We start from the raw sequence: 17,001 nt of genomic DNA, 5'->3' as shown, positions 1-17,001 counted from the left end.
TTTGTGTCCGCGCCTGGTGGCTTCTGGCAGCGGCAGACTGTTATTTACTTTCCTGAGAGCACATCCACAACACTGCCCTGCTTCTAAAAACTGCTGGGTAAATGGGAGCAGAGAGACGGAGCGCACGAGGGAACCCACGCACTTCTCCCCATGTGACTCGCCCTCCCGCAGTGGGGCTGAGGGCTCTTTCCTCTCTTTAAAATCTGATGATATTCCAAGGAATATGTGGTTCCGTTCTCTTTGAGAACAGCAAACTTATATTTTTGTATCCAGTTTTGAAAAAAATTCAAAGTTGGGACTAATGTTGTCAGGTTTCATCAAATATTGCTAATTTCTTCCTTCCTCTTTCCCTTTTTCTTTTGCTACCAGGAATTGAATCCAGGAGCATTCTAACTTTCCGTTACACTCTCAAGCCCTAATTCATTTTTAAAATTTTGAAACAGGGGCTTGTTAAATTGCTGAGGGCCTAAGTTGCTGAAGCTGGCCTCTAACCTGCAACCCTTCTGTTTCAGCCTCCCCAGTCCGGGGATTACAACTGCGTGCCATCATAGCCGGCTCAAATACTGATAATTTCTTATTTTTAGAAAATATGTTTGACTCATCGATGGGAAAAGAGAGAAGGCTAGAGCATAAATAAATAGGGTGTGAGCGAATGAAGGAAGGAGGGATGACAGACGTCTAGATACGAGGAAACTAGGCAAAAATAGAAACAGAAACAGGTAAGAAAAGGACAGATGTATAGATTCAGAAAAAAGAAATAGAGAACGAGAGATTTGAAAAAGCAGGCCCAGGGCTAGTTAAATTCTAAATCAGCGATGCCAGTTTTTAAATTTAATAATTTAACAAGTAGAGAGGCAGGTGGGTTAGACAAGATAGACTCCGAAGACAGACCTGCCTTCTGCTGTCCACTCAGCCACGGTGTAGCCTTGGACGAGTGACTCAAACTCTCTGATCTCATTGCTTTATGACTTTTTAATGCTGAAGTAATGTTAGATTTACAGAAAAGTTGCAAACAATACTACACACGGTTCTTGTGTGATCCTCACACAGCTTCCCTTCATGTTAACATCTTTCATAATCCGAGTATAAATATGAGAACCAGGAAATTAAGACTGATGCAACCATACCTGCTGAACTATAAGCTAGTTTAGCTGGTATAAAAGGCTTCCCTGGTTTTCCAATTAATGTCTTTTTTTTTCTTATTCAGCATCTGGTGGGATCCCACACTGCATTAAGTAGTCACGCCTTCTGGTCTCCTTTAGTTTTGACAGTTTCTCAGCTTTTTCTTTCTTTTTTTCTTTTGCAGTACTGGGGATGAAACCCAGGGGCATTGCACCTCTGAGTCCTATTTTTTTAGTACCCCAGTCCTAATTTTTAGCTTTTTTTATTTTGAAACAGGGTCTCATGGAGTTGCAAAGGGCTTCGCTAAGTAGCTGAGGCTGTCCAGGAACTGAGATCCTCTGGTCTCAGCTCCCCGAATGCTGGGATTACAAGCGTGCGCCACCAGGCCTGGCTTTCAGCTTTTTCTTATCTCTCATGACCTTGCCACTTTTTGCAGAGCTGAATGTTCCTCGGTTTGGGACTCTGATGTTTTTTCATTATTGGATTTAGGTTGAAAGCTTTGTAAGGAGAATGCCAATGAGATGGTGCCAAGCCCTCTCAGGGCTCACCAGGAGGTCTTAACTACTGTCATCTTGACTTTGATCTCTTGGTCCAGGTGACATCTACTGCTGGTTTTCTCCAATGTTGTCTTTTTCTCATTGTCACTAATAAATAAATAGCTGGGAGAGAGAGAGGCTTTGAGACTACACAAATATCCTGTCTCTCATCACATTTATTTATTTATTTATTTATTTATTTATTTATTCATTTATTTATGGTGCTAGAGGTTGAACCCATGGGCATTCTACCTCTGAGTTACAACCCCAGCCCTATTTTATTGTATTTTTATTTTGAAACAGGGCCTCACTAAGTTGCTGAGGCTGGCCTTGAATCTGCGGTCATTCTGTCCCAGCCTCCTGATTACAGGTGTGCGCCCCCCGACCTGGCTCTTCATCACATTTACTTTTGCCCAATAGTTTTAGAATTCACCAGTGGTTCTTGCCTGTAACTGTTACCACTATAGTATTCTAATGGTAATTTTCTATTTCCCTTTCATCTTCTATTTTTTTTATTGGTGTCATCTTCTATTTTTATTAAATGGAATTCTTCTATACGTAAGGGCTATGCCTCCCACTGCAACACCACACCCATTGCTTGATTGAATATATATATGCATATATGTGTATATATATTTATCAATATGGACTCAGGAATATCTATTTCACTCTATGGTTCAGAATTCAGCACTATCATTATTTATTTTTTGCTTAAATGTTACTTTCTTCATCTACACGACAAAGATAAGGCCAACGGTCATAGGATTAAGTGGGATTAGAAAGCAGGAAAATATTCAGCCCTGAGCGCTTGCTAGATAGATGTGAGTTTCTTTCTTTCTAGTGTGGAAATACAAGCTAATTTGGAGGCAAGGCCATTCTAAATAGTGAAAACCTGAAGCTAGTAATTCTCTTTTCATGTAATACATCTTTTCGGCCATAAGGGACCTAAAACAACTAGAATTCAGCCACCCCAGTGATTCCTAGTGGAGATCATTTGGGATTGACTGTACTGACTATTGAAGACTGACTTTTTAATCAGCATGCTCATAATTTGTATGAAAATAGATGCTTGAGAATACTTGAAAACAGACTGTTCTCTTAAGTAGTTTAAGTGTTTTCCCAGAAACCTTGTTTATGTTCTGAAGTTGCTTAGCTAAACTATTTTCAGAGATGGTCCTGAGCAAGTCTCAATCCAGCTGTGGTTCATATTATCACTAGCTCTGAATTGGTGAAATCCTCGATTCATCTTGGATTCCCAAGCTTCCACAGCAGGGAGTGGAAGGAAGCCAAGTTTAATTTAAATTTAGATTTTAAAAGTTCTGGCAATTCGCTTTTAAGTTTAGGTGGAATTACAAAAAAGAAAAAAAAAAAAGGACAAGAATAGGATCCTAAATATACAAGAGTGAGTAAATCTGAAAGTTTAAAATAATTCACAAAATACAGTAAAACACACTAAGAAAGTCACTCGATTTACGGAAACTTTCATTTTTTCCACTCCATTTTTATCAGTAGGGAAAATCAAGAACATCAGGAGTCTTATGTTAACAAACAAGTCTGGGGCAAGCTAGTTTGCAAGCTCCCTCTGTGGATGCCTAGACAGTCTGTCTTACTCAGTTTTGAGCAGGACCAGGAAATTGTAGTTTTTGCAGGCACCACCCTCAGTGCACGCCTGGTGCAGGGAGAGGCAGGAGACTGGAGTGGATGGGTGCTGATTTTGTGGATTTAATCTCACAACTGCCCCTCCCCACTACCTGTGTGACCTTGGGTAGATGTTTTTGCCTTACACACCTCAGCTTCCTTATTGGCAGTCTGGGCTAAGGACACCTGTCTGCAAGGTGCTGTGAGGAGCTAACAAGTGGTACCTGTAAACTGGTCAGGATGATAGTGCCAGATGAAGGCAGCTACTCTTAGGCATAACAGATCTCTCTCTTCTCTCTCTCCTCTCTCTCTTCTTTCTCTTCTCTCTCTCCTCGCTCTCCTCTATCCTCTCTCTCTCTCTCTCTCTCTCTCTCTCTCTCTCTCTCTCTCTCTCTCTGCCGTACTGGGGATTGAACCCAGGGGCATTCTACCTCTGAGTTATACCCCTAGCCCTATTTTCTTATTCTTTATTTTGAAACAGGGCCTCACTGATTTGCAGAGGGCCTCACTAAGCAGCTCTCTTTGAGGAATGATGGTCAAGGTCTGTCAGAAACAGAGCTGCTGGGGCTCAGCTTCTAACACTTTCTGCATCTACCTGGCCTTATCACTGACATTTATCACCAATACAGGCCTTACTGGCAAGCTCTAAAAGCCACAAGGGAGCAGCAAAGTTAGACATGGTGCCAGTAACATAGGCGGATCGACCCTCTATCAGTCAGATACATAATGACCCAGAGCAAGAGGGCCCTCCCAGTGTTACATGGAGTTTACTAAGTGACCCAAATTAAGAAACTATCTGTGGAGTTCACACAGCCCACAATTAAAAATACCCAGATGAAAATTTTATAATTTAATATTTAAGGCCAAAACAAGAAGTCTAAAACAAAAATAGAACAAAAACTCTGGACATGGTGTGTATATGGAAATGGTCCTTTAAGCCCCGAAGCAGAGCATACCCTGACTCCAGCCTGCACGGAGACCCACCTCTCCTTTCCGTCCCTGGTAATGAGGATGACAGCCATTGGCTCTTTCCCTCAGCAACTTAGTGAGACCCTATTTTAAAAAAGAAAATAAAAAGGGCTGGGGGTGTAGCTTGGAGGTAGAAAATGCTCCTGGGTTCAATCCTTAGTACAAAAAAATAAATACATAAATAACATTATTTATGGTAATTTAAATACAAAAACATCCAAAGTGGCTCCTTACCTCATTAAATCTCATCACCAGATCCTCCAGAGCATTGGGCTCTTCATTCTGAGAACTGAGAATCGACGCCGAGATGGACGCTTTGAGGCAGGGCAGTGACCTCTGGCATTCCGGAGTTCCCAAGTCCCGGGTTAAGAAACACAGGTAGTCAACAGGCAGCACCCTGCGGTAGATACTCTGCTCCTGCTCCGTCAGGATGCTGGCAACTTCCTCTGGGAACTGGATGAGGGGCTGCAGATCGACCAGCTCCTTGCTGATCCCAGCTGAGCTTGAAGGGAAGGCGTTGGAGTTGGCCATAGAGGTGCCTGGTTGGCGTTCTGGAAGAAGGTGAGAGAAGTCAGGGTTGCACCGAGGGAGGTTGCCATTTCTGACAACAAACCCTTGAGAGCCATTCAGAGCCTCGGGGGTTCCTTAGCCGAGTCCCTTGCCCGGAGAGCACTTCTGGACTCCCTTGCTTCTTATGGAGACCTTTCTGGTACCTGTCCTGTCTGTCTTCCCATCCCTGGGAGCTGGGAGTGGACTTTGTTTTCTATTTTCAAAAACAGCATTGAAATGGAAGTAGAAGGAAGGCCACATGTGTATATAGGGAACTCAGAGACACAAGGACCCTCCAAACACAATATTTTAAAACTTTAAACTGGGCATGGTGGCACATGCTTGTAATCCCAGCATTTGGGAGGCTGAGATGGGAGGATCGTGATTTGTGGCCAGCGATGGGAGGGTCACAGCTTGTGGACAGCCTCAGCTACGTAGTGAGGCCCTTTGTAACTCAGTGAGACCCTATTTCAAAATAGAATAAAAAATAGGGCTGGGGGGGGTGTAGCTGGGAGGTAGAATGCTCCTGGGTTCTATCCCCAGACCCACAAAAAAAAAAAAAAAAAAAAGAATCTTTATGTTATATTTTGCCAACCCTATTCTCTCAAAGATTTTGATTTTACTGATATCCATTTGAGTTTTCAAGAACAGAGTCACCTATAAAAGTAAGGAAAGAGCTGGGCATGGTGGTGCATGCCTGTAATCCCAGTACTCAGGAGGCCGAGACAGAAGGATCGCTGGTTCCAGGCCAGCCTCGGCAATGTAGCTAGACTCAGAAAACTCGCAAGGCCCTGTTTCAAAACAAATACAGAAAAACAAACAAAAATTTAAAAAAATTGGAACTAAGGAAGGAATGGGTAACAAGATGCACCTAAGTAAATAAATCTTATTTGTGGTCTATAAAAGGTAGCAAGAAGGCAGTCGAAGGATGCAAGAGAAGGTGGTGGTGCATCAGGCAAAAGGCAGGGATTGCTAACTTGAAATGACCCCCTCAGTTAGAAAGGCCATACATCCTTCTCTTTATTTTCACACCCAGTCTGCCCCTTTACTTCCTTGTTATAACACATTCCCTCATTTACTGATTTGTCTACTGAGCCAGCCATCCATTCATATACTCCATAAACTGTGACAAGTTTACGATGAGCTTCAGAACAGAACTTCCCCAAGTACAACTGTCAGAAGACTGGGATTTGGAAGAAAACCCAGTTTTGTGGTCATGTAAGTCAGGGACCCGTTGCAGATTCATTTCACCTATCCTCTTGATGGAGATACAGGAGACACACTGGTACATTGTTACAGGCTCCGAAGGTGGTCAAGGACTCGTTTACATTAGCTTAACCCAGTGCTCCCCAGAGCCACGCTTTATACAATATTGGCATCATCCTGTGTGACTAGCGTCCTTGGAACCTCTTCAGAAAACACTGCCCTGGGGTCCCAACTGCCCTTGCTCTCCCACCTATTCTAACCTTTCCTTCCCTGCAGACCTTCTTGGGCTCTCTTTCACGCCCCTCCAGTGCTGCACGAGGGGACCACATGCTCTTCACCTGAAGTCCATCTTATATCCTTTCCTTTTCTTATAGCAAAGCCCATCTGTCTTCTGATGGCACAGAGTTACTCCCACCTGCTTGCCACGCTGGGCAACAGCAAAGTTCATAGAAGGAGGTTCTTAGCCTCTGGACCCCAGTATTCCTGGATTCTTTTTGTATCTCCATGGCAGTAACCTTTGGAAGAATCACTCCAAATGGCTCTACCTCTGAATTACTGAGCTTTGAAGACATTATCCTGAATTTGTTCTCCTTCCTCCAATATCTAAACCACAGCAACCATTGTGTTGACGGGGCATCTGGGGTGATGGTCTGGGCTCTTGGTGCTCTCCTCCCTATTCTTCCTCTCCTAAGCAGCCCAACTGCCTTGGAGCTTTGCAGAGGAAGAGTTCTCCATGGCTGGTGTTTATTATTTAATTAGGTGAGCTGCTCCTCCCTTTTAAGGAATGCTTTCAGTGTAGCCTAAAAAAATAATTGTGACTAGAAAGCTTCAAAGCAAAACTTTCTGTTGTGTCTTCCCAATACAATTTGTAGTATACAAATAAGTATTCACTTTATTCTAAAAGGCAAACAGGTGAATAAGAAATTTATCCTAAGTATTTTGTCCATTTTTGGGGGACCAAACTACCAAAGATAGACTGCTGCAAAAAGTGGGAACTTGTCAAATGATATTTTTCTCTAAGCTCATATCCTGAAAAAATAAAATAAGGCAGATGCCCAAATCTAGCTAACTTGGCCTCACTCTCCAATTTTCTGAATAGTTTTTAAAGTGACTAGCTTTCCTAAAAATCGCCTCAGAATGTACCCTGATGACAGGGGCAGGCCACAGTTTCTGGATCCTGATAATTTATGTATGGTGGAATAAGGCACGCATAGGAACTCTTCTCGGAAGCAAGCAACTCTAAGACAGGATTTCAAAATACAGCACACGAGAGAGGAAATCAAAACAAGCCCAGGTCTTATGAAACAGCCACTTGTCTAATATCTCAGAGAAAAGATAATGTAATAAAACATATAATGTTAAGACGATCGCTTGAACATGGCAGTATATCATAAAATATGAATCGCATCATCACAATGAATGATGAATCCAGAGACTGGCAGAAAACAACAATAAGGGAAAAATCTAAAGCAAATGAAAAAAAAATGAGAAAAAGAAGCCTGGTCAGTGTAACCCTCCTAAATCTAGTGGTCCCGTGTATCTCAGTGGAAGCGCGACATCACACTCAAAGGAAACACAGATCAAGACTAGAAGCAGTGGAACATATGGGCCTTTAGGGTGCAGTTCCTTAAAGTGAGATTACTCAAGAACTTATAGCATGCATCCAAGGAACCAGGCCAGGAATGTTCTCAGGACATAACTTTCTGTCCCCCGGTTCCATTCTTTTGCAGCTACTGTTTCTTATTTTCTCTCATCCTTGCTGGCTTTCCTCTCTCCTCATCTCCTCCTTCCCCTTCACACGCCCCAGGCCCCCGTGTCCAGCTGTACACCACAGCCGGCCCTCTTCTCTACAGCACAGACCACTTGACAATGGGCTCAAAACCCAGTCTCCCTGTGACCCCGACCCTTCCTCCTCATCCACGCAGCACAGTTCACGGAGCGCACGGGACACCGCAACTGTCTCGTGAAATAAGTTTTAGAAAATTTCTGGTAAATAAAGTTATGCACCTTGTTTATAGTCAGTACTCTTGGCTTCACATTCCCGTGTTCATGGTTCTCCTCCAGTGGAATAGGGTTATGATTCTAGACATTGTCACAGCCTAGATATATGTATCATAAGGCAAATTAACTTCATATTCTGATTCTCTGCTTTTGAAAACAAAAGCTTCCGGGACTAAGTATTTTCTATGGATTAATTCAGGAGATAGTATTATCTGTATCTTATTCACGACAGAACTATGGCTTGTATAAAGTCATTTGAAGAGGAAGACAGAAAGTTAGCGGGTGCACAGAGTCTATTTGATTTCAGAATTCATGTTTCTGATCACTTAGCATATTGCTGTGTGGGTATTCTGGTTCACAGATATATCTCAAGAGAACAATCAATTTCTTGTGTTACCTGACTCAGAGCGATCGGGAAATGGTCTCTTCTAACGTCAAAGGTGAGGATTTGCCCTGGGGGGTAGACAGTTCCCTTCCTCAGTCAGCCTGGAACATCACTTCAACCACGATATTACAACTACGTAGCCACGTGGCGCACAGAAACTCAGACTGGCCCCGAGCTTTCCTTCTGGGACTCCATAAGAGTGCCCCTGTGCTTCATTCCAGTCAGTATTTTCCAAAGTGTGTTGCGCCGAATTCACGTGAAGCATGGTTCCTCAGTTAATGATTTAGAGGAAATACTGGGCTAAACAAAGCTAAACAGGCTTTCTTTAATGCAGGACTTCTCAAAGCCTTTGGGAATTCCCATAGGGGAGCGCGCCGTCCCAGGGCAGCCCTCCTCAGCCTCGCTGTCGGCCTCCATACCATTTGCACGGGGATCACGGTCTCTGCAAGTCGTTGCTTGTCACACTCAGCGGTTCTCAATGGGACAAAGAGGGCCTATGGAGTTTGTAGGATTGGTGCTTCCAAAAGCTTAGTCTGCCATGTTCTTAGACCCAAGGGTGAGAGAGATGGTATGGCTTACTTAGAAAACTGTTAACTTACTCTAGAAATCCAGGAAGGAGGTTTCATTTTCCTGAAGGCACTATAGAACTGGTGTGACTCATGAATGAATGAAGGCAAGGAGGAGGGGGCAAAGCAAAGGTCAGAGCGTATATACATCCTAAACTCTCAGGACCCTGGAAAGACCTAGGCATCACCCCACCTCAAGGCACAGGAAGCCCAGACCAGATCTTCCTTCGACGGATGCTGCTCTGGGAAGTTAGAGCATCCTCATAGAGCCCTCCTGCCACACCACAGAACCCTCCTCCCCTCCTTCATCTCTGGTGATTATCAGCTCCTGCCATTCCCAGGGCTGTCCACAAATTGCACAACCCAGAAATACCCAGATAGAGCCAGGGGATAAGTTTCTAAACTATTATTGTTGTTGTTGTTATTATTATTATTGTTGTTGTTGTTGTTACTTGGTACTGGGGGTTGAATTCAGGAATGTTTTACCTCCAAACTCTATCCCCATTACTATTTTTTTTTTTTTGAAACAGTCTTGCTAAGTTGCTGAGACTGGCCTTAAACCTGATTATCCTCTTGTCTTGGCCTCCCAAGTACTGGGATTATAGGTGTAGGGTACTGTGCCCAGCTAAGCTTCCAAATTTAATGAAGTATTTTCCTTAATAATCATTACCAATCCCATATATCCTCCAGGGATAATTCTTAAACAATGCTGCTTAGACCCTCACCTCACCCAACAGGTTTCAGCTTGAGGTCTAGAAAAACCTGCTGCTGCCCACTGTTTCTCTTTACTTTTTGGTCTCTATCAAAAGTAAAAGCATTTCAGCCGGGAGTGGTGGTGCACACTTGTAATCCTAGCATTTGAGAGGCTGAGACAGGAGGATTGAGAGTAGCGGAAGCAAACCCTAATCCTAACCCTCTGCAACTCAGTGAGACCCTGTTTAAAAAAAAAAAGAATTAAAAAAAAACAGGGGGTGGAGTGTAGCTCAGGAGTAGAATGCCTCTGGGTTCCATCCCCAGTACTGCCCCCCCCCCAAAAAAAAAGAAGAAAAAAAAGTAAAAACATTTGGTCTTTCTTGCTATATATGTCTCATATATACATCTAGAGTTTACAAATTAATTTCACATATTTTTTGCATAATGTGAGGGAGTCATTGTTCCTATCACAGGTAGGTAAGTTCTCTGTCTGTCTGTCTGTCTGTCTGTCTTATATAAAGCTTGAATTAAGCTGCTACATGGCTTGCCCAAGATTCCAGCTTGTGAGTGGTCAGCCCTGCAGATGGCAAAAGCTGAGAGAGAACCTGAAGGTCCTGGCTCTTGGCCCAGGACTCTAAGCTGATCCTAAGCTGTCTTAGGATCCCCTAGATGTGCTCAGTGCCCAGGGCTGGCTTTAGTAGCTGCCATTACATCTGAATGGGATTAAGAAATACTAAGTAGGAATCTACCACTCATTTATTGAGTGCCTACTGTGTGCCAGGCTTTGCTTCAGACTACACCAATGCTGGAGTTTAGTGAACAAGGAAAGATCTCTGTTCTAGAATCGTAGCAATCTCCTTGGGTTTTTTCTGTAAAAGTGTTCAGAACTTAACCCATCAGGACACGCTTGGTTTGGTCATCTTTCCCCAGTGTCTCAACAATCACAACTCACCTAGCTCTTGCTTCTCACCATTTACCACCCCATGTGCATTTAGTAACATTCAATTCTCATAAGGAGCCCATAAAATGGAGGTGGTTATCCCCATTCCATAGACGATCAAACAGAGGTTAGACATGTTAAGCAATTTGCTTAAAGATCCCCCGCTACAAAGAGATGGGGCTAGAATAAAAATCTACTCTTTTACACTTGGCATTTTAAGGGATCTTGGTGGAGATGACACTGTTTCCTGATTTCTCATTGTGCCTCTCTCTCTCTCTCTCTCTCTCTCTCTCTCTCTCTCTCTCTCTCTCTCTCTCTCTCTCATTTATCACAAATACACATACATGCATGCACACATACATACCCTATTCTTTTTTGGGTAGAGTGAGGTTAGAGAGTTAGGCAAGATTATCCCTATTGGAATCTGCATTTCTTTTTTCCATATTTTATTTTATTTATATGTGGAACATATTAAAAATGGTATACATTGAGATTGTGCTTGGTGCCCTCTCCCCCACCCCGGTTCCCCTTCCCACTTCCCAACAGTGAGTGTCCAGGTTGACCATGCTACATTCATACTTTTATACATATTCAGATGTAGCTCCTCCATTAATCAACATCAGCCTTCTTCCTCTCCTATCCTTCCATTCTAGCTTTGTTGAGATTTCCCCTCCATTATCTGGAGTCCCTCTGATATCTCAATGCTCCCTAGTTTGGGACTATTAGAGAAAATATACGTCCCTTCTCTTTCTGTGCTTGACTAATCTCACTTAACATAATGTTCTCCAGATCTTTTCCTCCTCTTACAAATGCTATGATTTTATTATTCTTTTTAGCTGAGTAGACTCCCATTGTGTGTGTGTCCCATAATTTTGCAATCCATTCATCTGTTGGTGGAGACCTAGGATGGTTCCATATTTCGGCTATTATGAATTGCGCTGCTATGAACATGGGTATGCATGTTACTGTAGTTCTCTGATCTCAAGCCCTCTGGAAAGAGGCTTAGGAGTAGTATAGCCGGATCATATGGTGGATCTTAGGAAACTGCATTTCTAAAGTGTGCCTTCACGCCAGTTAGCTGAGCAACCTTTTGATCATGATGATAAATTATATCCTATCAAAACCTGGGAGAAGCTGTTATGGTGGTGCAGGCTTGTGATCCCAGTACTTGGGAGGCTGAGACAGGAGGATCACAAGTTTGAGGACAGCCTGAGCAACATAGTAAGATTCTCAGCAATCTAGCAAGACCCTGTTTAAAATCCAAAAATAAAATAGGGCTGGGGATGTGACTCGGAGGCAGAGAGGCCCTGGGTTCAATTGCCAGTACCAGAAAACAAAAACAACAGCAAACCTGGGAGAAGCTGCCACATGGCCCTGCTTTTGAAACTGAATCCTTCATTCTCACTCTCTGTAATTAGTGGTGAAATGGGCACAACTTTCTTCGAAGGCAAAACAAGACTTTAGGTACATGTACCCTTTGTCCCAGCAACCTCACTTCTAGGACTCTATCCAACAGAAGTTCTTGCAAAAACATAGACCAGAGAGGTAAATTTAACTGAAATTATCTGAAATTATCTTCTCTTTCTTCACAAAAAGTTTAGGTGGAAAAAAAGAAAACTGAAAACAAGGGACCATGATCCTGCCGGGGAAAAAGAATTTTATTAATGTAGATCTATATTTGCATATCTGTCCAGTACACACTGAAATAATAAGAGTGTTTATATATTACATGGTTCTGTTTTGCTTAATTTTTTTTAATTTATTTTTTATTGGTGCAATGTATTCATACATCATAGTGGTATAAAGAAAATACTTTTGTAGACATACATGCACATCTCGCCCAGTTAGCCCCTACCACGATCCCCACCCCCTTCCCTCCCCATCCCTCCTTCCCACGCTTGGCTTACTGGTTTGTTTTGCTTAATTTTTTGTAATGTACTTAAACAGTTTTTAAAAACAAGATTAAGATGATATCTGAAAAACTCACCCAGAGAACAAAGCCTTCGTCTCCTCATGCTAAAAAAAAAAAAAAGGTCTAGCATTTGGGCTGTTCAGATTTTCCCCCCAACAAATATTGCAATATTGTTTTTGAAAAGTACTTCAAGTTACAATTTAGGAAGAAAGCAGGAAAAGCTTCTGTTGTCTAAGTTTGAGTGATTTTGTAGAAAGTCACTTTTTTCTTAAGCATTAGATTCTCAAATGCACATTTAATGGAGCACTTCCAGTTACATAAAAGAAGATGGAGTGAAAGGCATTGATTTCATTTTATAACACTAAGTCTCAGGCAGTGCTGAAAATTGCTTTCAACAGGAAAGTGATGGGTATAGAAAAAAGTTAGTCGATGGAGATTTTTTCTTCTCATTATCTGTTATTGGTTTTCAGAGTAACAAAATCAACCTTGCAATGAATGTGTCTGGCTTGTCCTCAACTCCCATGAAAAAGATGAGCTCACAAAAATCAATGGAACATATTATTTCTAAGTCAGTACTTGTGAAAGAATAAAAACCAATATGTCTAGACTGAGAATTAAGACATGTTCAGATAAAACTATCTATTGGGCTGAAGAGCCTCAGGGAAGGAAAAAACAAAAACAATTCTCTTTAACAAGACACAACTTTTGCCCCCTGCTTGCCAAAGAAACCTGTGCTCATTGTAAAACTTTAGAAAACATAAAGAACTATGAAGAATAAAATTAAAATAACTGATAGTCTCATATCCAGAGATAAACTCTGCTAATATTTTTATTGTGGCATTTTATGTTTTCCCTATAAATACACACTGTACTTACAAAAGAAGGATCAGAGAATGTGCAATTTTTAGAACTTTAAGAACATTCTAAGCCCTGCATGGTGGTGCATGCTTGTAATCACAGCACTTGGGAGGCGGAGACAGGAGGATAGCAGGTTCCAGGACAGCCTCAGTGATTTAGTGAGACCTTGTGTCAAAATAAAAAGGGTTCAATTCCCAGAAACAAAAACAAAAACAAAAGACTCTACAGTGTACATTTCCTCAGTTTTAAGTAACACTAGTTTTATAATATTTGATTTTAATGGCCCTTTAGTAGTCCATATTATATTTATATATTTTTTACCATTATAGAAACACTGTGGTGAAGAACCCAGTAAATATATTTTTATATGCACTTAATATGTTACACAGTAGCAGTAAAACAGGGAAAAAATATTCTATCCACATGGGGAAATCTAAGGAAGCAATAGTTTTTCTTTTTTTCTTTTCTTTTCTTTTTTTTTTTTACAGCACACTAACCCTTTTTATCAGTATCTCTTGCTGACCATCTATTTCTGATTACATTGGGTAAAAAAAGATTAATGGAGGTGAAATTTATATGGCAAGCTGTAAAAATGTGTATCCTATATTGGCGGAAAATGGCATCAGGGGCTCGAGGTGAAGAGGTGGGGACTCTGGAGTGCTGCTGTGGACAACCTGATGGGTGCCCTCCTACCTAGCAGCACGGTCCCCAGGGGGGCCACTCAGTAAATACCGATCATTCTAGAACCAGAACCGAGCAGGCCACCTGAGCTCCATCCGGAATCCCACCTGGCCAAGTGTCTCTATTTTATCATTATAGCAATCAGTGCCGATCGGAAATAAATTATAATAATGTTGTGTAAGTCATAACCACCGCCCCAGGACTTACTGTGTGTGGGGATCGGCACTAAGGTCTCCAGGTCTCACGCTGTCCTCTTGCCCGCTCTCTGCAGTCTGCACAGGACTCAGTGGTCGCACAGCACTGGGTCGTACACTGACATGAGTGTGGATTCAGGGCCACGTCAGCCTGACACCAAAGCCTCGCCTCCAATCACCCCACGACAGGACTCGGGCTTTTCTTCCCAAGTCTCCACAGACAGTGACAATCTGACGCGTCTCGGTGGTGCATAAATGAGGACGGGCTCCGGCTGAATGCTCCAGCTGACTGGCAGGGTTGGGGTGGATTTCCTACACTTTGCAGATCAGAAGACCATGCCTCTGAGAGGCTGTGCTTCCCGCCCCAGATTACAGAGCTGGTTCGTGGCAAACACAGATTCCAAATCAAGGTTCCCAGATCCCAGCCCACCACATTCCCTCTGTGCTCCAGTCTCCCTTCCCCGGTGGGGCTACAGTCCCAGGTGCTGCAAGCTACCAGGGGAGGATCCCTGGGAAGTTAACCCGTGAAGGGTCTTGGGAGTCCCCCAATGTGGAGTTGCTGATTCGCTGCAAGACCTTGCAGCCTGTCCTACGCAGCTCTGTCCTAGGGACAGTGGGCATCACGATGAGGATGAGGCGATGTGTGTAAATGTTGACTCCCCTTCCGCTCTCAACACTCAGCCACTTTGACATCATTCCCAGTTCATCATTTGAAAGATGGAGAAGGGATTATGGGGCCTTCATCTTAGAAGCAGGCTGGGGATATATCACATATCAAACCATGCCAGTCCAGAAAAACCTTTGTTTTCAATTTGTACTCTTTGGTGTGGTGCTAGCCATAATAACTTTTTTAAAGTTCCTCATTTGTTTATATAAAAGATATTCTTATCATCTTGCCACACCTTATAGCAATAGGTAACCCTATTTTAAAAAGCCCTTTCCCAATAAAAAGTGCACACACACACACACACACACACCCCTGAAAGTTATTTGACCTATTTGGTTCCTGACACAGAGCTCCTAAAACACTAGCAATTTCTTGACTGACAGCAAACCTAGGAGTACCTTTGGTTCTAATATTTGGCCTTTGATCCAGTTCGTGACACAATATTCCTAAGCCCCTTAGAGTTTCCTGGATGCTAGCAGTCTTTTATTCTAACAAGGCGGCTTTAGGTAGGCTCCTGGACGACTTTGGGTTGGAGGCTGCTTACCAGAAAGGTTACGATTAGAAACCTGGTACTTTCAATACCACCTCTTATCCTCTGGGGAGGGGAGAAGGGCTAGAGATGCAATTTAACAGTTGATTGTGCCTGTGTGATGAAGGTGCCATAAAATCCCTAAACTATGGGGCTCATAGAGGTCCTGGGGTGATGGGCACATGGAGGTGCAGGGAAGGTGATGTACCCCAAGAGGTTGTGGTAGCTCCAAGCCTCCCCCTTATCTCTTGCCCATACACCTTTAATTGTGCTTCATTTGTATCCTTTAGAATAAACTGGCAAACATAAGTGTGTTCTCAATCTGCATGAGCCATTATCATAAACCGTGGAACTCAAGGAAGCAGTCTTGGGAACCCCCAATTTGTATTCAGTTTGGCCAGAAATAACACACACCCAGGACTCGTGGTTAGTGCCTGAACTGGGGGGATAACTAGGGGCCTGAGCTCCTAACCTGTGGGGTTGAACTGGAGCCCAACTCCAGGTAGAAGTGTTAGAACTCAAAGTGTCAAATCGGTGTTGGATGAGTTGGAGAATTGACTGTTGGTGTAGAAACACATTTGGTTTCAGAAGTGTTAGGAGTATAGAAAAAACAGATTTAGTATCTTTTCAGTGAACTCCAGGGAGAGGTCAGAGCTGTTGCAAAGTTAAACACTTTCATGCTAAAATGTTGCTGAGCTGTTTATGTCCATTTAAAAAAACTAAGACGTAAGTCACATTTGCTTTATAAAGGTACAGTTCTATAGCTTTTAGTATACTCACAGAATTGGGTAACTGCCACTAGAGTCAATTTTAGAACTTATCAGTCACCCCCCAAAACGTGTAACCTTGTATGTGTTACATGTTCCTCAGCTCTCCACTGACCCCTCATCTCAACCCCTGACAGTATTTTTTTTCCCAGAAAGCAAGTATAAAGCTTTAATTCACTCTGGGCATTTATATTAGATATAAACGTTCATATTCATGTGTGTTCACGCACATCCATCTTTTGTAAGACAGTGTTCCTAACAAGTATTGTGTACCATATTAACATACCTTTTTAACTCGATAAGGGTACATTAGATATATCATAAACCACTGATTAAATATAAATACAGAAACTGAACACATTAAAAAGCTTAAATAAAACAAAATTTAAAAAGGCTACATACCATGGAAGTTTACGTGTATCACTGACTTAAATTCTAGACTTATCACATGACCACTGCAATAAAATAACCACTACTTTTTTGATGACAGCATATTCAGATTTCTTTTTTCTTTTTTCTTTTTTTTTTGGTGGTACTGGGGTTTCTGAAAACCCTTCTATCTCCGGGCTATACTCCCAGACCTATTTTATATTTTTATTTGGAAACAGGGTCTCTTAAGCCAGCGAGGCTGGCTCCGAACCAGCGAAATCCTCCTGTCTCTGCCTCCCAAGCACGGGGATTACAATCGTGTGCCACCACGCCCGGCCAGCATATTCAAATTTCTAACACCCAATTATTTTCATTTCCACAATGTCAACTTCACACTGCATTTTTGTTTCTATAGAAAG

At 42.4% G+C, this 17,001-nt stretch overlaps 1 protein-coding gene across 1 annotated transcript in view; it reads right to left on the bottom strand.

Annotated features, from left to right (window-relative positions):
* The window catches only part of PLCE1 (phospholipase C epsilon 1), a gene marked incomplete at both ends in the record, with an annotated part of 297,487 nt that overhangs the window by 146,777 nt on the left and 133,709 nt on the right, over positions 1-17,001 (bottom strand). The window contains 1 exon segment of the mRNA XM_080695071.1: positions 4,500-4,816. Within this exon segment, the coding sequence (XP_080551197.1) occupies positions 4,500-4,816 (317 nt within the window).

The sequence above is a fragment of the Muscardinus avellanarius genome (genome assembly GCF_963383645.1).
Source record: "Muscardinus avellanarius genome assembly, chromosome: 4".
Lineage (NCBI taxonomy): Eukaryota > Metazoa > Chordata > Mammalia > Rodentia > Gliridae > Muscardinus > Muscardinus avellanarius.
This window is presented reverse-complemented; position numbering and strand designations above follow the sequence as displayed.